Source organism: Oryctolagus cuniculus, chromosome 16, assembly GCF_051225735.1.
Source record: "Oryctolagus cuniculus isolate XC-2025 breed Fujian yellow rabbit chromosome 16, ASM5122573v1, whole genome shotgun sequence".
NCBI lineage: Eukaryota > Metazoa > Chordata > Mammalia > Lagomorpha > Leporidae > Oryctolagus > Oryctolagus cuniculus.
Window position 1 is genome coordinate 49235632 of NC_142882.1, and position 22980 is coordinate 49258611.

Genomic DNA, 22980 nt, shown 5'->3' on the forward strand with positions numbered 1-22980 from the left:
AGACCACAATTTTGACATTTACCCTTGGGCTTCATCGTGATTTCAAAAAACTAATTAGTCATACATATTAACAAGAAACAAAACCCAAATCCTATAAACTAATGTATTTAGTTTACAGGACCCCCGTTAAAGCCCATTTACCCCTGGCTCTCATGGAACGCAGGTATTCCCAAGCCTAGAAGTTAGTTGCATTCCAAAGGCTTGTTTGCAAGCCAATTGCTTGAAACTTCAAACATTTTTTCCATGTTTCTGTGAACTTTGAGGCCTTCTTAAATTCCCAAGGCTCCATTCCTTCAGTATAATTGGTCTTGGGTATTAGTAGAAAGCAAATCAATTAAACACATTCAGACAAATGTCAAATTTCTTGTAGAAAATCACAACTCTCACTGAAGAGTTTTCATCTCTTTCCCATCAATTTCTCCGTCACTGCCCTTGCTCTTGCTTTACAATAACCTGTCTTAAAAAGTGAAAGCCATCTCTCCTGGACCACAAGACCTCCTTTGCTCACTTCCAGTGTCTCTGCTTTCCATAACAGCAAAACCAATGCCAAAGTACTGTCTGTTCTTTTTCTCCACACTTTCTCCTCTCCAACATCTCTCTAAACTCAGCCCAATCAAGTCTTAGTCCCCACCACACCATAATAAAAGCTCATTATCAAGGTCAACAGAGACATCTAACCCATCCACCCACACTTGGGCATCCACTTCTCCAATTCCCTGTAACTTGACTGTAGCATTTGACCACTAGACACCTCCTTTCTGAACATTTCTTCTCCAGGTTTCTCTTTTTCTCCTTAAACATTGGTTCCTCCTCTGCTTCTTTTAGAGGCTCTGATTTTGCTGCAGGACAACCATGTTGGAGGGTTTTTGGGCACTCAGATCTTTGTACGCTCTCACTGGTGACCTCATCCAATCTGGTGATGTTAAATACCCCCTGTGACCTGATAACTCCCCTCTGGGTATTTCCAACTCCGACTCTGCCCTCAACATCAGTCTTACACAACTACCAACTAGACACACACACACACACCCGCCAGTGTATCTGATAATATCTTACTGCATCCAACACACAAGTCAAGCTTCTTCCCTGCCAAGGTTCTCCTTCCCACTTCAATTAATTACTCCATGTACCCCATCCCTGCAGGTGCTCAGCCCCACAATTTGGATTCATCTTTGTTGCTTCTTCTGCCCTCACCCACTACGTAGAGCACCAACTCCTGACAGCCCAGATTCCAAAATACTTCTTCACCCTCTCCACCCACGTTACCCTCATCCAGGCCTCTGCCTCCCTGGACTGGATCCAGGCAACAGCATTCTCCCTGTGTCCACTCTCACCTTCCCTCAATCCATTCTCCCCAGAGCAGCCAGGCTGATCGTTTAAAGCACAAATATCATTCTATCGGCTTAAAGACTGTGATGACTTCTGATTGAAATTTGAATAAAGCCAAGTTCTTTACTAGGCCGTGAAACCCCTCCACGATGATGCTTCTTGCTGCCTTTCCAACTTCCTCTACCAGTCTCCTTTTGAATGGTGCCTCAGCCCCACACTTGCTGCTTCTGTCCCCGAAGCTCTCATTTCAGCATCTCCACACTCGCTCTTCCCTCTGCCTAGGATGACTGTCTCCTAGCTCTTGACTGGGCTGCCTCTTTCTCACTGTCCAGGCTTCCACTCCTACGTCCACTGTGCAGAGGCCCCTTCACTCATGTCCCCAGAAAGCCCCCATCCCTCCATTCTCATCCCTCTCTTCCATGGTATCATATTTTATTTCATTTGAAGCACATACCACGACATGAAATGATAATTTTTGTCTCTGGAATTATGGAGTGCATAAACCATAAGCTTTTTGGTTTCTATAATTATTGAGTCCATAGACTTAGGTCAGATCCTAAACTAGCTTGTTCACTGATGTTCCCCTAAAGCCAAAAAAAAAGAAAAAAAGAAAAAAGAAATAAAACAGAAGGTTGGCCCAAAATAGGCACACAATATAGATAGATAGATAGATAGATAGATAGATAGATAGATAGATAGATTTATTTGAAAGTCAGAGTTACACAGAGAGAGGAGAGGCAGAGAGTATTCCATCTTCTGGTTCACTCCCCAGATGGCCACAATGGCCGGAGCTGTGCCAATCTGAAGCCAGGAGCCAGGAGCTTCTTCCGGGTCTCCCACGTGGGTGCAGGGGCCATCTGCTACTGCTTTCCCAGGCCATGGCAGAGAGCTGGATTGGAAGAGGAGCAGCCGGGACTAGAACCGGCGCCCATATGGGATGCTGGTGCTTCAGCCCAGGGCATTAACCCACTGCACCACAGCGCCAGCCCCAATAAATATATATTGAATGAATGAGTGGGGAGAAAAAAAGAGGGAAACTTGAAATGCTGCATAATTGGGCAGTCCAGTTATGCCTAGGAGTGTGTTTCCTGGGCCAGCTTCACACTGCTTCTGTTTTTCATAGATGGTTAAATTTTCCTTCTCTCTACACCCATACATCCAAAAACCGAGTGCTTAGGACTGGGCCTAAGTCAAGAAAAATCATTCAGATAAAAATACAGTTGTGCATTTGGGAATCCACTTCTGCATACTGAGACTTGATTATGTTAAAACGAAGCCAAGAATTCTTAACCTAGAAGGTCTCAAGTTTTCAATTATGCAAATACTTCAGTGACATTTATATCAAAGTTACCAGGGGTGGTATATTTATTGCTCAATTTAAGAATATTTTGTTTAGCCGGCGCCGCGACTCACTAGGCTAATCCTCCACCTTGCAGCGCCGGCACACCGGGTTCTAGTCCCGGTCGGGGCGCCGGATTCTGTCCCAGTTGCCCCTCTTCCAGGCCAGCTCTCTGCTGTGGCCCGGGAGTGCAGTGGAGGATGGCCCAAGTGCTTGGGCCCTGCACCCCATGGGAGACCAGGAGAAGTACCTGGCTCCTGCCATTGGATCAGCGCGGTGCGCCAGCTGCAGCGCGCTGGCAGCGGCGTCCATTGGAGGGTGAACCAACAGCAAAGGAAGACCTTTCTCTCTGTCTCTCTCTCTCACTGTACACTCTCCCTGTCAAAAAAAAAAAAAAAAGAATATTTTCTTTTGTTTTAAAGATGTATGTATTTGAAAGGCAGAGTTTCAGAGAGAGAGGGAGGGAGCGACAGAGATCTTCAGCTGGTTCACTTCTCAAATGGCTGCAATATCTGGAGCTGGGCCAGTCCAAAGTCAGGAGCCAGGAGCTTCTTCCAGGTCTCCCAGGTGGGTGGAGGGGCCCAAGGACTTGGGCCATCCTCTGCTGCTTTGTCAAGCACATTAGCAGGGAACTGGATCAGAAGTGGAGCATCTAGCATGTGAATCATCACCCATATGGAATGCCAGTGTGGCAGGAGGTGGTTTACCCACAATGCCACAGTGCCAGCCCCTCAATTTCAGTTTTCATAGAGTGTGTTTTATAGGATGACGGGATATATTAAAGAATGATACAACCTCACAGCCATGCAGATCACTGCCACGCACATTAGTGACACCAGGGAGGATGTTTCCTGAAAGGAGCCTCCCAAGACTGCCAAGCATTCCAGCGCACAGGATACTCCCTGCAACAGCGAACCTGGACGGAGTCCTACTCAGCATTATCTGCTCATCCTCTGAACCGCCCTGTAAAATATAATGTCCCCCATTTTACAGATGGAGAAAATTCACTAGAAAAAAATTGTATCTAACCTGCTCCAAGTCATGTAACCAGCAAGTAATAGGGCACGGATTCCAGTTCATGACTCCAGATGCCAGAAGCTTTGCTTAGTTAACGTTTGCTGTTATTATTATCACCATCATCATCATTACTATCATTACTAAGTATGTGGTCGAAACTTCATAAAATATTCCCCGAAAACTTTTTTTTTTTTGACAAGCAGAGTTAGACAATGAGAGAGAGACAGAGAGAAAGGTCTTCCTTCCATTGGTTCACCCCCCAAATGGCCGCTATAGCTGGTGCGCTGTGCCAATCCGAAGCCAGGAGGCAGATGCTTCCTCCTGGTCTCCCATGTGGATGCAGGAGCCCAAGCACTTGGGCCATCTTCCACTGCCTTCCCGGGCCACAACAGAGAGCTGGACTGGAAGAGGAGCAACCAGGATAGAATCCGGCGTCCCAACCGGGACTAGAACCCAGGGTGCCGGCACCGCAGGCAGAGGATTAGCCTAGTGAGCTGTGGTGCCGGCCGCCAAAAACTTTTAATAGTTCTTGCTTACTTTTCCAAACATTTGACTATTCAGAGCCTGGCTGGCTGTTAATCTAAAAGCAACAGGTGATCTGCCCTAAAATATAGGAGAATGAAAACGTCCCAATCCAAAAACCCCTCTCCGTGCTGGCCTTTCAAACTTTCTGAATTTCTTTAGCAAAATCCATTAAAAAGGATCATCTTTGGCCAGCACAGCAGCTCACTAGGCTAATACTCCGCCTGCGGCGCCGGCACCCCAGGTTCTAGTCCTGGTTGGGGCTCCGGATTTTGTCCCAGTTGCTCCTCTTCCAGTCCAGCTCTCTGCTATGGTCCGGGAGGGCAGTGGAGGATGGCCCAGGCGTTTGGGCCCTGCACCCGCATGGGAGACCAGGAGGAAGCACCTGGCTCCTGGCTTTGGATCGGCACAGTGCGCCGGCCATCGCAGTCATTTGGGGGGTGAACCAACGGAAGGAAGACTTTTCTCTCTGCCTCTCTCTCTCACTGTCTAACTCTGTCTGTCAGAAAGAAAGAAAGAAAGAAAGAAAGAAAGAAAGAAAGAAAGAAAGAAAGAAAGAAAGAAAGATTTAAAAAATACATCAATAAAATAAGGTGACAGCATTTTCATTCTTCTGCCTTATAGCCAAGTTATAAGGACACTTAGAAAATCTGTTTGTGGGGCTGGTGCTGTGGCAGAGCGTATTAATCAGCCTCTTGTGGCACCAGCATCCCATATGGGCATGGGTTTGAGTCCCGGCTGCTCCACTTCTGATCCAGCTCTCTGCTAATGTACCTAGGATGTCAGTGGAAGATGGCCCAAATCCTTGGGCCCCTGCACCCCCATGGGAGACCCAGATGAAGCTCCTGGCTCCTGGCTCCTGGCTTCAGTCTCACCCAGCCCTGGTTGTTGGAGCCATTTGGGGAGTGAATAAGCAAATGGAAGACTTTCTCTCTCTCTCTCTCTCTCTCTTCCTCTCTCTGCCTCTGTCTCTGCCTCTCCCTCTCTGTAACTCCACCTTTCAAATAAATAAATAAATCTCAAAAAAAAGATTTTGTTTGTTCTCCTATATATATCCAAGGGGTCCTCAAGAACTTCATGGGAAATGCACACCATAAGTAACTCATGCATGGGCTTCAAAGCTTCAAAACTTTTTGGCACCGAAATAAGCAGTTTTACTTCCATTTTCTACGCCCTTCCTGCAGTCCCTCTCTCTGTACGTGTAGTAAGACACTCTCCCCCTCTTTGTGAGCGCTGGCAACACCTTCAATTTGTTGCTTCACTATCAACGCACAGACTTTCAGAAATATGAAATAAGCTTATTGTCTCCTCCTTTCTCGTTTTACAAGAGTTCCTTTAGGCTATTTTCTTTTGCAATATGAACCAGAAACCATTAACAAGCAGTGGAGGTTTCCCTACATCTCCACCACCCATGCCAGAGGCTTCCTCTACCTCTGTGCTGCTTCCTTCTGTACATATCGGCCAGAGGCTAAATAGAGAATATGGGTAAGAAGGAACCAAGACATGACAGTCTTCAGTGCAGAAATAATAAAAGCAACAGCTCTGAAAACCGCCCAAGAAGCAGAGCCAGGCAGCTTAAGTGTTTGTGGTTTCCTACTCTTAAAATGCATATCCAAATGCCATCTTGACTTTGGACTTTCAATATTGGATATGTTTATCAACCCAAAAGGCAACAGAAGTGAGTTTTCTGTGCCTGTCAATGGTTTGTCAATACCTTGAATTAGTAAGGGATGGAAAGAGGCAGCAAGCCATGCCTTCATCACCATCCCTGCTTAGAGGGGCTGGGCGGCTATGGAAGAACCATATCATTGTTATCACTAGAGAGGCAACCTCAGCGAGCCAAAGCAGAGGAAACAGGAGAATCTTCTTCCCATGTTCCCTGCCATGCAGTCACCCAACTCCTGCCTGGCTTGTCCCCAGGGGTTCTCTGGAACAAAAGAAAGACTATACAGAGGGATCTAAGCAGAGAAACCACCAAGAGGAACAAGTAGAGAAAAGCCAGCATGTAAGGAAAGTGTATCTGGCCAGCTTCCCACTGGAGGGAGCACCGTGTAGGTGAGGCACCCAGAGCAAGCACACTCACAGTCCAACCCCACAGTTGCACAGCTGTGTGATCCTGGGCCAACTTCTTATTTTCCTCAGAGTGTCAGTCTCTTCATTTGTTGAGTAATAAGATCTCCTGCTCTACTTTTCTCCTGGGTGATCAAATGGCACCCTTTATGTGAAAACACTCTGTAAGACCCAAAGTATCCAATAAATATAAGTGGCTTATTTTCTTTTTCCTGTGTGTTGAGGAAAGGATTTAGGGTGAGAAAAGGAGACCGCTGGGTTGTGTGTGGATGACAGGAGAAAAGAGTCTAGCATGGGAAGAGTTCTAACATTCACCTCTGTGAGGAAAGAGACTCTGCCTTTCAATCAGAAAAAGAAACTCACTGTGCAGGGACTTTGGAAGCTGTGATTTGCTGTGCCATGCTAATCTAATTCTATAGACGTGAGAGCTTATTTTCTAACAGAAAGTGTCCCATTGGTTTCCAGTTCTATGAGAGAACCAATAACAACTTAACATTTGCTGAGCATTTACTATATTTCAGGTACTATACTGAGCACTGTGTGTTAACTATGCATGTAACTCTCACAACAACCTCATGAGATGTGGGTATTCTTGTCAATCTTCTGTTCGCCAGTAAGGAAACAGAAGCACAGAGAAGTTCAGTCACATTCTGAAGGTCACACAGCTAGTAAATAAATGGTGGAGTTTGGATGTGATCCCAGTCTTCTGGCTTCATAGCTACTACTGCTCTCAGACTAAGTCACAACAGGTCTACACACTGGATAAGGGAGCAGCATTCAGGCAAGACAAGTCACCCAGAACCAGTACCTCTGCAGGGTATTCCTATTTGGATTAGTTGTATTAGAACTAGGATGATTCATGTCTAGGTTTTATATGTTGTTTCTAGCCAAAGGATCTTTTTATAAATACCAGTTTTATGTCAACAGTAATGACACATGAAAGGATTTCCCTATTACTCAGACTTTCTAGAAAGTATTGATGTAATAGGAATGCCATGACAAATCTCATGCTGAAGAACTCAGAAAACTAGGGAGGAGAGGGACCAGCACTGAAGGTGCCGGGCTGCTGTCTCCCAGACCTACTCCTGTTCAGTATCCTCCTCCTTCCGACCTGGGCCAACCCAAAGATTTTTGCTAGAAAATCAGTTCCATACAAGAAAAGATAGAGAAGTGTTCTTCTTTCTTGGTCAGTTTGAGGTTCTGAAATTTATGGAATTTAAATTTCAGCTTTGCTTAATTCCTATCTTATATATTTGTGCATCAAAAGTTAGTTCAACATGAAAACCATGTCTGAACTCTAGGGTGTTACTTATGATCTTATTTATAGGCTTAAAGTGGATATAGAATCAATTGTTCTTGATCATATGAGAGTATTTTGAGAATTCATACAAAATGGAATTAAAACATAAGTTTATTTTGGTGCAAAAAATGTTGACATTCATGTATAGATTTCTTTTCATAATACACATTTTCCATGAACTTTTTGAAGTCCATCCATCCCTGTACATGTGGATTTCAAATTTTTCTGCACCAAAATAAACTAATCTTTTAATTCCATTTTTCCATGAACCTCTTGAAGTACCCTCATGTCTTGATAAATATATTATTAGTTATTTTGAAATATTTATCATGACAGCAGGTGATTACTCTTCATATATACCCAATGGGTGAAATGCCTCAAACCAACAATGACAAAGGAAGTTGGCCTGCACATTTCTCGGCAGCAGGTTCTCAATTCATATGCTTCCAAGAGTTTGAACAAGACTTGAAGCGTCTGGCTCAGTTGGTATGGAGTTGCAGCACTGGTGTTGTTGCACCATAAAAACTTCTTGAGCAGGAGAGAACCTCCCTTTGGCTCATTCTGGCTCACTGAATCAGGCTAGTTCAGGGCTGATCCTGTAGGCGTGTGGCCCTTGGCTTATTACCTTTATACAGAGTCTGTGTGTGGGAAAGTCTGAAGAAGATTATTAGTGCCTTTGACTCAGCCCCAGACAGACCACAGCCACAATGACCACGCTTCCCCTCTAGGTTCCTCAACATCAAGTCCCATCTCACATCCTGACCCCTCAACACTCCCACAAGAAAGACAGGAGCAGGGCTTTGGCTGCTCTCTCTCTGCTTTACCAAAACCCTTCTTCTCTTAACCCTCTTAAACCCTCTTCTCTAACCTCTCTTTTTTTTTTTTTTTTTTTTTTGACAGGCAGAGTGGACAGTGAGAGAGAGAGACAGAGAGAGAAAGGTCTTCCTTTGCCGTTGGTTCACCCTCCAATGGCCGCCGCTGCAGCCGGCTCACCGCGCTGATCCTGGCAGGAGCCAGGATCCAGGTGCTTTTCCTGGTCTCCCATGGGGTGCAGGGCCCAAGCACCTGGGCCATCCTCCACTGCACTCCCTGGCCATAGCAGAGAGCTGGCCTGGAAGAGGGGCAACCGGGACAGAATCCGGCGCCCCAACTGGGACTAGAACCCGGTGTGCCGGCGCCGCAAGGTGGAGGATTAGCCTATTGAGCCACGGCGCCGGCTCTCTAACCTCTCTTAACCATGCCTTCTGATATCTTAGCTCCCACAGACACAAGATCTAAATGGAAGGGCTTTTACTCCTTTTCAGTGTATTTCCATTTTAGTAAGAACCAAGCAGGCACATTGGCCTCTGGACATGTATGTCCAATGCTCAGAAATACTTTGGTGGTAGAAATTTTATTCTAGGTACATACTTTCACATCTCCCCAATCTTAGGATGAAGCTATTCACTTCTTCTTTTTTTTTTTTTTTTTTTTTTTTTTTTTTTTTTTTTTTTAGCATGTATTTTATCTTTTTTGAAAGGCAGAACTACAAGACAGAGAGAGAGAGAGAGATCTTCTATTCACTGGTTCACTCCCTAAATGGCCACAACAGTCAGGGCTAGGCCAGGCCCAAGCCAGGAGCCTGGAACTCTCTCTGGGCCTCCCATATGAGGGGGCAGGGGCTCAGTAGTTGGGCCATCTTCCACTGCTCTTCCTGGGACATGAGAAGGTAGCTGGACCAAAAGTAGAAGCCAGGACTCAAACCAGCACCCATATGGGATGCCGGCATTGCAGACAGAGGCCTAACCCACTACACTGCAACACCAGCCTTGACTTCTGAAATGTTCACACTCGTGGGACTAGGACATAGGTCCCCTGACTCCTAATCCATTACCTTCCCACTTCACCTGCTGCCCCTTGGATCACCCTGAGGCTTAAGTCCGACACAGTCCAGTTTTTCTTTGTATTAAAGATAAATAAATAAAAAAAACTTTGATTGTGTTACCTAAGCTCAACAGCCACTCCCAATGTTTATACTTAAGTATCACATATTTTGAATGGCATTTTGACCTTTAAACAATGTCTGTACACATTAGTATTAAAAGTGCCTTGACATCACAGAACTAGTGACTACATAATTTCAGCATCAGACAGTCCAGTAAATCAGTTGCTCTTCTATTTTATAAGGCTCAAGATCTGAAGTCTAGGTCACTGAAGAGATTGCATCAACACCACCCTTTGGTAGGTGCCATCAAGGGAGACATCCACGGGGTCCATCCATGTTTATCTGGCTGTGATCCAACAGGGCAAACAGGCACCTGGGTTCCCTGATGTCCTTTTACTGCCTAGTGTTTAAATATTGCCAGTGAACCCTGTCCACTTATACTTGAGTTTTATCTTTAGCTCAGTTACTGAGATGGGCTATTTTTCCATTCCAGTAATTTTGTCCAGTACGAAATAGAAAATAAGAGGAAACTGTTTAACCCTGATCAGATGATCTAGCTCAATCCTGTGAATATTCTGCATGCTTCCAAACATTATTTGCATGTTCACATCTTATAATCAACATGTTTTGAAACTGCAACCATGATCTATAACAAACCTAAAAGATCAAAGCTCTCTTTCCAGTCTCAGCTAAGGTGTATTTTAGTTGGGTTTTGTTTTGAAGACCTTAAGAAAGTATTATCCTCATGCTTTGCTGTCTACATGCGGTAATACATCAGGCCGATAATCCAGCACTCAACTTCAATGATCTGTTCTAACTACATTATATGCAAAGAGAGAGAGAGAACAGAGAAAATACCCTAGGTGATATCTCCTGTGTCAATTCAGGTCTCACCACTGGAGCCCCATTCCTGCCTTTTCAGCTGAATTCCCTATCAAATCTCCAAGCAAGCAAGCCTTCTTTCAAGATATTGACTAGTTGGGGCCTTTGATCCAGGCCTCTAGTTGGAAGAGAAATTTTTAAGATTACCCAAGCTCCCAGGATTTCTTTGGTGACACAGCAAGAGATGATAAGCCCTTGGTAGAAGAGTTCAAGTGACAAAAATGCTATTGAGCTTTCAAGATTAGTAGTGCTATCTGGACCAAAAGAATATCTTCTTATACTCACTTTTTCCTGTACTTGTAGAGCTCCACTGTTCAAAAATGGACTTAACATCCGAATGTTTTATCTTTCAATAGAGTCTTCACTGCAATTGCCTATGGCGCTATGGTCATTGGAGAAACACTTGTTTTGGCACCTGAATATTCCAAAGCCAAATCTGGGGCTGCACATCTGTTTGCCTTGTTGGAAAATAAACCAACCATAGACAGTTACAGTCAAGAAGGAAAGAAACCAGTAAGCACCACTATGTTTTTAAAAGTCTACGTATTAAGTGAAGGCATTATCTAATAACTTTGCAAAAAGATCATGCTACAGTAACACAAAGTGTTAAAAGCTGGCATAAAATAATTTTGCAGCTACAAAAGGGACAAAGGGAATTTGTCTTAACTAACTTTCACCTCTAGTACTAAAATGTATATATTCTATAGTAAAACATACATGCTTCTAGTTTATTTGCCTGATGCCATGAGAGTGTTCTTGAACAAAGGATTCCTATATTGAATTTTGCTTAGACAATCAAAGTTTTAGCCTTGGATGAAGTTTTGCTTTAGGGTTTATTAGTATTTTTCTCTAATAATACATACAAAGTAAATAATGTCCTGCTTCAAACACCATTTTTCGCAGCAAAATCTATCTGCAAAGGTAAGAGAAAGAAAGGAACTATAATTACTAAATTCACACACACACATGCACATACCCACAAATTAGTCCCAAACTCTAGAAGAACATGAATATTAAAGGGAAAATAATAGGGAGATTGCATAATTTCAAAATAAACGTCCAAATAACAGTCTTATACAATAAATATATATTCAATGTTAAGATTTTTTTAGAGATTTGAAATTCAACAATAAGAACAGCTATTAAGTATATACTTAAAAGAAAATTTTCATTTAAAATTATTTCTGTCTAGAATTTTAATAATTTTATGCATGACAATTTCAAATAATACAGCATCACTAGATCTACATAATTATGAAAATTAATACCCACTGCTAGTGAATGAAATAAAGACTTGAAATTCTCAAAATAGGAAGCTCAGAGACATATAATAGTCAAAATAACATTTCATTTTTTGTCTTAAGATTTATATGTGTATTAGTACTATTACTTCTTTTTTTTTTTTTTTTTTTTGACAGGCAGAGTGGACAGTGAGAGAGAGAACAGAGAGAAAGGTCTTCCCTTGCCATTGGTTCACCCTCCAATGGCCGCTGCAGCCGGCGCACTGCACTGATCCGAAGGCAGGAGCCAGGTACTTATCCTGGTCTCCCATGGGGTACAGGGCCCAAGCACTTGGGCCATCCTCCACTGCACTCCCGGGCCACAGCAGAGAGCTGGCCTGGAAGAGGGGCAACCGGGACAGAATCCAGTGCCCCGACCGGGACTAGAACCCGGTGTGCTGGCGCCGCAGGCAGAGGATTAGCTTGTTGAGCCGTGGCGCAGGCTTGTTTCTTTCTAAGCATAACAGTAGAAGAATTGAGTGTCTCCTGATATTTGTATGCCCCTATAAAATAGAACTGTATCTATCGCATGGAATATAGAAATATTTCTTACAAAGACCATAAATTAATTTATGTAGCCTTTGTTTTATTTAATATCGAAAATCACCTCAATACCACTCCTATGCTTTTGAAAATTAAAATCAAGCCAAACAAAATGGCAAATACAAGTATTGAAGCAGGATGATAGACCTATGGCCAACCACTACATTTTTCTCTACTTCATGTTTGTTTATTCATTTTCATGTACTTGAAAGGCAGAGAGCATACACATGAGAGATCTCTTCCATCTGCTGGTTCACTCCCCAGATGCCTCCAGCAGCCTGGGCTAGGCCAGGAACCCAGAACTCCCTCTGGGTCTCCCATGTGGGTGGCAGGGGCCCCATCATCTGGTGTCTTTCTAGGTACATTAGCAGGAAGCTGGATTGGAAACAGAGGAGCCTGGACTTGAACCAGTGCTTCAGTATGGAATGCCGGCATTCTACACAGCGGCTTAACCCATTGTGCCCCAACGCATGCCCTTCTCTACTTCTATATATGCTTGATATTTTTCATAATAACAATTTGAAATAGTAAGAAGAGACTCTAAAATGTATTAAACTCTAAAAGTCACCTGGAATATCTCTGTATACCTTTTCCAAAGACACCAGACCCTACACAAATAATTGCAGCCTCCACTGTCCTAGAGCATTCTGGTTCCTTTTGGAACCTGTTTTTGTGTGTGCACAATAATATTTTCATATTATGGAGGCAAAATGGGAAACACTGAATAGACAAAAAATAACCAACCCTATATTTACATTTGGTTATGTATCCTTCCTAATTATTTTTCTATTCCCAGTACCCTTAACCATATCTAAATATTTCATCATTTAGGATACTTCCAGAAAGTCTTCTTGAAACACGTCAAGCATAGATAAGCACTGATTTACAAATCCTGAGCCTTTGAAAAGACTGACACATGGAGAGAAAACTAAACTTTAAGGCGAGTGTCCCTGCCAAATAACAGTCAATCGAAAATGAAGATGAATCAGAGTTCCAAACTTTGTTTTTAAAAGATTTATTTATTTATTTATTTATTTGAAAGTCAGGATTACAGAGAAAGAGAAGGAGAGGCAGAGAGATCCACTGGTTCACTCCCCAATTGGCCGCAACGGCCGGAGCTGTACCGATCTGAAGCCAGGAGCCGGGAGCTTCTTCTTGGTCTCCCATGCGGGTGCAGGGGCCCAATGACTTGGGCCATCTTCTACTGCTTTCCCAGGCCATAGGAGAGAGCTGGATCAGAAGTGGAGCAGCCTGGTCTCAAACTGGCACCCATATGGGATGCTGGCACTGCAGGTGGAGGTTTTACCCACTACACCACAGCGCCGGCCCCAGAGTTCCAAACTTAATGCACAAGCATGGTAACACATGCTCATTTATACATTTATATATATAGTTTATGAGGTGTCCAGCTCTCCTGCACTAGGTAATAAAAATGTGTAAAGGACAAACCAAATTATTTAAAAATATGCATTTATTCAAAGCAGTTGGTCAAGCAGCCCATTCTGCAGGATGGACTGTCTGCTTAGCTCCGCCAAAGCCAGTACTTTTCGGAACGTGGCAAAGTCCAGCAGTGAAGATAACAAGAAACACAGATGGGGCAGGAGTTTGGTGCAGTGGTTTTCAACTACCACTTGGGATGCCCACATCCCATATCGGAGTACCTGGGTTCAAGTCCCACACCTTCTGTTTCCAATCCAGCTTCCTCATGCACACCTGGGAGGCAGCAAATGACAACTCAAGTAGTGGGGTCCCTGCTACCCACATGGGAGACCCAAGCTGAGCTCCTGTCTCCTTGTTGCAGCATGGCCCCGCCCTGGCTGTTTTGGTCATTTGGGAGGTGAACTAGCAGAAGGAAGATTTCTTTCTCTCATCTCGCTCTGCCTTTCAAACAAACAAAAATAATTTTTTTAAAGATTTATTTATTTATTTGAAAGGCAGAGAGGCAGAGAGAGAGGTCTTCTATCTGTTGGTTCACTCCCCAGATGGCTACAACAACCGGAGCTATGCTGATCCAAAGCGAGGAGCCAGGCGCTTCCTCCGGGTCTTCCCACACGGGTGCAGAGGCCCAAGCACTTGGGCCATCTTCTACTGCATTCCCAGGCCATAGCAGAGAGCTGGATCGGAAGTGGAGCAGCCAGGACTAGAACTGGCGCCCATATAGGATGCTGATGCCACAAGCGGAGGATTAACCTACTATGCCATGGCACCAGCCCCAATATAGAGATTTTTTTTTTTAATTTATTTTTGTTGGGTAGGCGCTGTGATGTGGTGGGTAAAGCCACTGCCTGCAGTGCTGGCATCCCATATGGGTGCCGGTTCAAGTCCTAGCTGCTCCATTTCTGATCCAGCTCTCTCCTATGGCCTGGGAAAGCAACAGAAGATGGTCCAAGTCCTTGGGCCCTTGCACCCGCGTGGGAAGACCTGGAGGAAGCTCCTGGCTCCTCGCTTCGGATCAGCACAGCTCCGACCATTGCAGCCATTTGGGGAGTGAACCAATGAAAGACCTTTCTCTCTGTTTCTCCCTCTCACTGTCTATAACTCTACCTCTAAATAGAAATAAATAAAATCTTTAAAAAAAAAAAAACGCTATATTGCCAATCTTTGAGGGGAAAAAAAGGACCCTACATATAAAATACAAACAGAAGTGACAGACACCAACATGCTGTCAGCATTACAGAGATGAATATGATGCTTTGAAGTTAAAGTGGCCATGGAAACTTGCCCAGTTTTCAGATGGGGCTTAGCCAGTGTGTTACTCCACGTCCCAGCCTCCGCCAGCCATTGCTCTGAACGCTGTCAACTTCCTCTCGCAGGACACATGTGAAGGGAACTTAGAGTTCCGGGATGTGTCTTTCCTCTACCCCTGTCGCCCAGACGTCTCCATCCTTCGTGGCTTGTCCCTCCGTGTCGAGAAAGGCAAGACAGTAGCATTGGTGGGGAGTAGCGGCAGCGGGAAAAGCACTTCTGTTCAACTTCTGCAGAGATTCTACGACCCTACGAGAGGACACGTGGTAAGGCTGGAGTTTTGTTTTTTTTTTTGTTTTTTTAAAGGCTGGAGTTCTGAAGGCTCCTCATCTGGGTGTTAGCGGGAGCTTTTCTTAAACAGTCACCCGGGCTTAAGCATCGTTTGGGTGGGGAATACAATGCAGAAGTTAAAAAAGAAAAAGTCTCTATCCCAACCCATAACTAAGAAAACAAGAGGAGCCATGCTAAAGATGATGGTTAGGGCTTTAAAGTTAAGTTCAAAGACCCGAAGGTTCTTCAGCCAATCTGGCCAATTTTGATCCTGGAAGCCCTAGGATTCTTTTGGAATATGGGTGTGGAGTTCAGGTCCGAAGTCCACATCACGGCTCTTCATTCTGCTCTGATTTAAGACACAGATAGTGGCTGTCCTGCTGTTCGGCTGGCCATCCCCACCCAATTGTCAGACCGAGGCGAGAAAAGGTGTATTCAAACGAGCTCCATTAGCTCCTGTGTCCTAATCTCAAAAACGGTGTCACGTCTTCCCTCCCTTGACTCCCAAGGACTCTGTTTCTTACCTCACCTAGCATTTATTTATTATTTTATATTCTGGTTTTCCATTTTCCTCTCCCTGCTAAGCATCGTCAGAGCATGAACCCACACAAACCCACACTGCCTCCTCCCCAGCACACAAAAGGTGGGAGCCCTTGAAAAAAAACTGAAGGCTGTCATGTTAATCCACATTCTCCTGCAATTCACCCCTTTTCCCCATTACGGATTCTCAGTGAGTTGTCCAACCAGGTAACACTCCTCCGTTCTCCCGCAGCATGCTTCCTCCTGGAAGCCCTCCAAAGGTTTCCCACTGCAGTCAGAAGCAGCCTCCGTCAGCCCACACCATCAGCCAAGGTCCCCACGATCTGGCTGCTGCGTCCCTCCCCAGCCCTCCCCTCTCGCTCCCACCTCCATGTGCACTCTCCTTGTGTTCTTTAAACACACCCATGAGCCTGTGTTCTCGCCATCACCCTGCCCACACGGCCCTTGATCTGCCTTCCTGGCTGGCTCGTTCTCATCATTCTCATCCCAGTCTGAACGGCGTCCCCTTAAGGCCTTCTAAAACAATCCAGAGATTGTGGCCACCTCGGCCACTCTCCCGAGACCTAGTCTCTGTGGCACTTTTGTCCTGAGTTCACTGAGTTATTAGTTGGTGTGCTCTTGCCTGCCCGTCTCTACTAGAACATAATCCATGGGAGACCAAGAGTTTCCCCCTACTTACTTCTATGTCTCCAGTGCCTGGAGAGTGCCCATCACGTACCAGGCATGCTCATCAAATACCAGTCCTTACACGTCCACGTGAGTAACACAGTGGTGAGCACAATACTTTATCAGTACCAATGGGGGCCTGCGCTGTGGTGCAGCAGGTAAAGCCACCCAACCTGAGACTGCCGGCATCCCATATGGGCGCCAGTTTGAGTCCCAGTTGCTCCACTTCTGATCCAGCTCCCTACTTGTGGCTTGGGAAAAGCAGTGGAAGACGGCCCAAGTCCCTGCCATTCACGTGGGAGACCCAGATGAAGCTCCTGGCTCTTGGCTTCAGCCTGTCCCAGTCCTAACCATCACAGCCATCTAGGGAGTGAACCAGTAGAATGAAGATCTTTCTCTCTCTCTCTCTCTCTCTCTCTCTCTCAGAAAAATCTCTCTCTCTCTCTCTTCTCTTTCTCTGTAATTCTGATTTTCAAAAATAAATAAATCTTTTGTAAAAATACATGTGGACTGCTGTGTCAGTCTACACATAGAGGCTCATCAGGCTTTAGTCACGTGGGGCCATGTCCCAGTAGCAGGGACCGTCTGTCATCTCCACCTGACTTCAACAGGCTGCCGTCCGGAATCCGTGTCCATTCCTAGGAACACTGGCTGAGCATAGCAAGTCACACGCCGCTTGCTTCTGCGCCACGCGTGATTGATGAGCCTTCCCTGGGTGACATTAGCCTTGGAGACAGCTGGAATTCCTTAGCTTCTTGTTGTGATTTGTGTCGGCTGGAATACAGTGCGTGTAATGTGATGCCGCCATCAGATCTTCACATACCATTCTCCATTCCGCTGTTGGCAGCTGCTGGATGGCGTAGATGCCAGAGAGCTGAACGTGCAGTGGCTCCGGTCCCAAATAGGGATCATCTCCCAGGAGCCCGTGCTCTTCAATCGCAGCATAGCCGAGAACATCGCCTATGGCGATCCCGGCCGCGCGGTGCCTTTGGAGGAGATCAGAGAAGTCGCCCAGGCGGCCGACATCCACTCTTTCATTGAAGGCCTCCCTCAGGTAAGACGCACCTGAAACGTTGAACAGCACAGCTGCCCCGTGAGCCTCGGCACTTCCTGGGCCTACATGCGTTGTATGTATGCCTTGCGTTGCACAATTTCTTTTTGCCTAAGCCCATGTCTCACTATGTATGAGATTAACTTTCCTATGCCTTCTCTCCATCGCTGCCATCTTGTCCACACCACCATCAGCCCTGTGTGCACTGCCTCCTTCGATGCCTTCCAGTCTTGCTCCTTGGCAATCCTTCCTCACAGCAACTAGGATGCTTTGCAGCCATAAATCAGACCATGTTCCTCCCAGCTTAACACAGCCGCACGGGGTCTCTTCACACTGGAAGTTCAGTCCCCTCGTGTGGCTGGCAAGACCTCTGTGGCCTGGCTCTGCCACCTCCACAGCCCCGGCCTGGCCACCTCCTCGCTCTCTGCAGCCAAGCAGATCTCTCTGTTGTCTCGTGAACACGCCCACGTGTTCCCCACCTCAGGACATTTGCACTTGCTGCTCCTTTAGCCTGGACCTCCCTTCCTCTAACTTTCTGCATAGCCAGCTCCTTAATTTTCACGCCCTTTCAAAGGTCCCCTTTGCAGTAGCCTCCTCTGGCCACCCAACTTAAATAGTCTTTTCTGTTCCCTTTCCCCCCACAATGCTTTGAAGGCACTCACCACAGTCTGAAGTGACCCTGAAGACTTATTTATTTGTTTAAAATCTCCCTTCCCTGTTAGAGACAAAGCTCCCCGCCTGCCATTTGTGTTGCCTTTATCTCTGTGATTGGCTGTGACAGGTGACATAAAGTCTCATAAAAGTCAAAACTCTTGGCTGGGATAGGTATTTGATATAGTGGTTAAGACGCCACTTGGGATGCCTGCCTCCCTTGTTGGAGGGTCTGAGTTTCAGTTCCAGCTCTGAATCCCAGCTTCCCGATTCCAACTTCCTGCTAACATACACCCTGGTAGGCAGCAGGTGACAGCTGAAGTACCATGGGTCCCTGCCACCTGTGAGGGAGACCTGGATTGAGGTCCTTCCTGGCTTCTGGCTTTAGCCTGGCCCAGGCTGTGATTGCAGGAATTTGGGAAGTCAATCAGCCAATAGCCAATAAATCAAAACATGATTTGCACGCTCCATTTTCTCTGAGCTGCTGCTATAGGATTCACTTCCAGCAGGTTGCACACTTGGATCTGCTTTCTCGTTGAAGCTGATTCATGCCTGGGTACCAACAGCACGCATTCCTTAGACAACTGCCGGAGGCTCCTGGAAAGCAAGGTGAAGCCTTGCCTGGAGAGACACGGAGTCAATGGGACAACCTACGAAGCAGAGAGAACTCCGCTCCCTTCCAATGGAGCTGCCCAGTGGAGATTTAGGGAGCCAGGATGGCTTCAGGATAAGAGTGAATGTCTTTTACTTTCCATGGCGGGAAGCACTGGAGAAAGGGGATATGAATTGGGGGGGACCCATGGAAACACTGTCAAGTGCTGAATGCCATCAGTAGCACCTGCTGGCCTGAACAGGTGAACGGACACCTTCAAACAGCCATGCCACCTGATGTCCAGGAAGACGTTGCCCCACTGTGAACGGATTCCTCTGAGCATCTGAAGGGAGAAGCTAAGAGAGGCGGAACAAGAGCCAAAGTGACAGAACCCCAAGATGTCCTTGTGGTTTTTTTACATACTTGAAGTCATTTTGACCTGTAAATAGAAGGTCATGTAACCTAATGGAAAGGATTCGTGGTGACCGGGGAACTCGCTCCTGCCAGTAATTCTTCATAGCCTTCAACATGCAAACTTGCTTTGCAGAACTAGGGGTCTGCTGTCTGGGATCAGATTTAATATGCAAATGAGACAGTAACGGTAGTATTTACTGCCCATTGGATTTTTTTTCTTTTTTTTTTTCTTTCTTTTTTTTTTGGACAGGCAGAGTGGACAGTGAGAGAGAGAGAGAGACAGAGAGAAAGGTCTTTCTTTACCGTTGGTTCACCCTCCAATGGCCACCGCGGCTGGCGCGCTGCGACCGTCACACTGCGCTGATCCGAAGGCAGGAGCCAGGTACTTATCCTGGTCTCCCATGGGGTGCAGGGCCCAAGCACCTGGGCCATCCTCCACTGTACTCCCTGGCCACAGCAGAGGGCTGGCCTGGAAGAGGGGCAACCGGGACAGAATCCGGCGCCCCGACCAGGACTAGAACCCGGTGTTCCAGCGCTGCAAGGCAGAGGATTAGCCTAGTGAGCCACTGCACCGGAGGCCATTGGATATTTATTTGCAACAAGGTCCAAGAATAGATTTCAGCACTTGTTGGGACACAGATTTCCAAGAGTAGCAAAATGTGAGATATTTTGATGTTTCTTGCCCCCGGTTGCCATGCTAACTTAAATAACCAAGCCTTGCTCTTTTGATGGCACATCCCTGCAACAGAAATACAACACACGCATTGGGCGGAGAGGAACACAGCTTTCTGGAGGCCAGAGACAGAGAATAGCCATTGCAAGGGCTCTTCTCCGGAAACCAAAAGTTTTGCTGTTGGATGAGGCCACTTCAGCCCTTGACAATGAGAGTGAAAAGGTAACATCTTGTTCTTTCATCTCAGGATATACCACCAGATGTGAACGTGCAATACCAAGGAAGGAAACAAGGCCAGTTTGGGGGAAAGACAGGCCTGGAAAATAACTGTAGTCACGTGGCCACCAGCTATAATTAAGGTGCTGGTCTGTTAGCATCAAGATCAGAACACAATGGGAAGGTAGGAGTCAAGGCAAAGGGCATCTCAGGTTCTGGAAAGATTCTCTTGCTTGAGTTGGTCTCATTATGGACCCAATGTTTGCTATATTTCCCCACTCAAGGAAAGAGCCCAAGAAAAATGAATTATTGCTGTTATCATTATTATAATGATGCCAGTTTACTAAATAATGTAAGTAATTTGCTAGATGTGTAAGAAAAGTAACCTATACTGCACAGTCAGCACCTGCTAGTTATTCTGCCTTCTACTGAATGGTAGTCTGAAGCTTAGCTTAGCAGGAAACAACGAAGCAAAGTATGACAAGTTCTCAGATCTAATTTTGGTATGCCCTCAGCCCCTGGCAGTTTCTTAAGGAAGCACTTATTTCGTAAATGCACATTGGCTAAATAAATGGTAACTCTTGAAAGCTATTCTCTCAGTCCTCACAATTTAAGGATTAGCTTCTTTTACTGGTATGCCCATTTTACAGATTAGCATGCTGAAGCTTTGAAAGATTAAGTGACTTCCCTAATTTCTATAGAGGATGTCTGGCTCAAGCGCACAGACAGCTAAGCCATATATGATTGTTATTTTTAGGTGGTAATTGTTCTTAATTCCCAAAGAGTGTGATATGAAAGAAAAAAAACACAACTTTTGGAATCATACATATCGGTCCGTAATCTTAAGATTCATTAGTTGCTAGTAGTGTGGGCCTAGGCAATGTACTATAGTACATTTAACAGAAAAATGGGAATACCTCTACCTTTTGTAGTGGGTTCAAATGCAAGCAAGCATTTAGACGAAACATCCATCCCTGGAACATTGTACACACTTAAGAAACACAGGATTTCACCCTCTATTCCAGTCCTGTTTCCTCTATGCAACATTATTCCCTCGCTGTTGGCTGAGACACTGTTTTAGCCAGGACAGTTTTACAGCTAAATTGTGGCAAGCAATACAAAAAAAGCAATGAGAGGGAATTAGATAAATAAATTCAACAGCTTTGCTTAGGTATCCAGTTCCTGGATTTGAGTTCAGAAACACACAGAAACAACCATTTCCTTTTCATTCATTGTCACAAATTCTCTCCCAACTGAAGTCTTATTTCATGTATCTATAATTGCTTATACCAGATGTCTACCGAGTAGAGGGAAATTTTCACAAAGGTGGGCAATTCCTGTGGCGGATAAGCAAATAAAAGGAAGAATGTGATCAGAGCCCCTTAATCTATTTGACTTAGAGAAGTTGAACAGACTCTAATCCAAACTGGCAGTCATGAGACCAACTCTCTTCCAGGTGGTCCAGCATGCTCTCGATAAAGCCAGGAGAGGCAGGACGTGCCTCGTGGTCGCACACAGACTCTCCACAATACAGAACGCAGATTCCATCGTGGTTCTGCACAACGGAAAAATAAAGGAACAGGGAACTCATGGCGAGCTCCTGAGAAATCGAGACATCTACTACACATTAGTCAATGGGCAGTCAGTGCAGTGATGGCGTGGAGCTACACATAGTTTGCTCTTTGTGTAATGCAAAGAAAGAGTTCTTAGTAATTACTTGGCATGCTTTGATCTCTTTTATTGCATATATCAATACCCACAATCATGCTACTCAGGTGCAGACACGTTCCGATCACCCATCACCTTCCCCTGGGATTTTTAAAAAGGCAGCAAACGTCTCTGCTAAGCTTGTTGGGTGAGATAATGCCTTTATTCCTCACATGCTGAAAACGTTCTGGCTCCTACTTGCTTATAAGCAGTTTTCTGCAAATTGAATCTGTTGACCAGTTCCCCATCAACTTCTCCTATCAAATTGGAAATGTGTCACATTTGGGAGTGCCATGTTGCTTTCCTCCATGCTACACCGACTCTCTCTCAAGAAATATCCATCATTTCCCCCAAACTCCATCCCATCCCTCTGTTGGTGGGGAGGGAAGATCACAGTGTGAAATAACTGACAGAAAGCACTGAGTGAAGCGTTTCGCATATCCATCCCCAAGTCCCATTGTTCCAGCCTTAGGGTGTGCAGAGTGAATCACAGAACTACCTGTGTATGAACACTTACTTAAAATGAGAATTACTCCTATTGCTTTCTGTATTATTACTTGATCAAAAACTGTATTTAAATTTTAGATATACTTTATTATATGTATGACTTTAAAATTCTATTTAGATAATAATATTGGTAAGTTGAGTCATATTTTCCATTTACTTAAACATGCAATGAACATTTAGTGGTTTTATCTTTATTCTTAATTGTATTTTCTTTACTGACAACTATAGTCAACCTCTGAAGGGTGTAGTCTACCAATAAAGTGCAATCTTACAAAAAAATTTAAACTAGTTACATGTTCGTGTCACTCTTTTAAAAATGAAAAATAAAAATAGGATTGGGGATTGAGAACCAGATGCATTGCTTAGAAGCATGGGCACTGACTGCCTTGCAGCCCTTCTGCTATGCATGGATATGGGGTTCTTGGTTCTCTCTGTAGTAGGGGGAAGCAAAGAGGAAGCAGGAGCATCCCAGGTTCCAGCTCTGGAATCCCCCCGAGACATGCAAACCCGCAATGCCTACTTGGCCCTAAACCAATCAGCATCCATGTCATACCTCTTGGTGTCAGGAAGACACTTCCTTTTCTAGTTAATAGCCCTGAACATTTTTTTTTTCACAAAATGAAAAATATTTAAAAAGCAAAAAAAATGCAATGAAATCAAAAGGTAATACAAGCATGACATAGTGCAAACACCAAGACAGAGCTGTTAACTTAGCGGTGTTTAAAAAAACCAGGCAAAAAAC

General features: G+C 45.0%; 1 protein-coding gene across 4 annotated transcripts in view; it reads left to right on the top strand.

Moving 5' to 3' along the window:
- The window catches only part of ABCB5 (ATP binding cassette subfamily B member 5), a 120783-nt gene extending 98266 nt beyond the window's left edge, over positions 1-22517 (top strand). For all 4 annotated transcript variants that reach the window (XM_089315351.1, XM_051852797.3, XM_089315353.1 and 1 more), the window contains 5 exons: positions 10740-10896; positions 15020-15217; positions 17275-17481; positions 19884-20030; positions 21481-22517. In XM_089315351.1, the coding sequence (XP_089171477.1) occupies positions 10740-10896; positions 15020-15217; positions 17275-17481; positions 19884-20030; positions 21481-21678 (907 nt within the window). In that variant the 3' untranslated portion in view covers positions 21679-22517. The remainder of the gene's footprint in view (positions 1-10739; positions 10897-15019; positions 15218-17274; positions 17482-19883; positions 20031-21480) is intronic.
- The last annotated feature ends 463 nt before the right edge of the window (positions 22518-22980 follow it).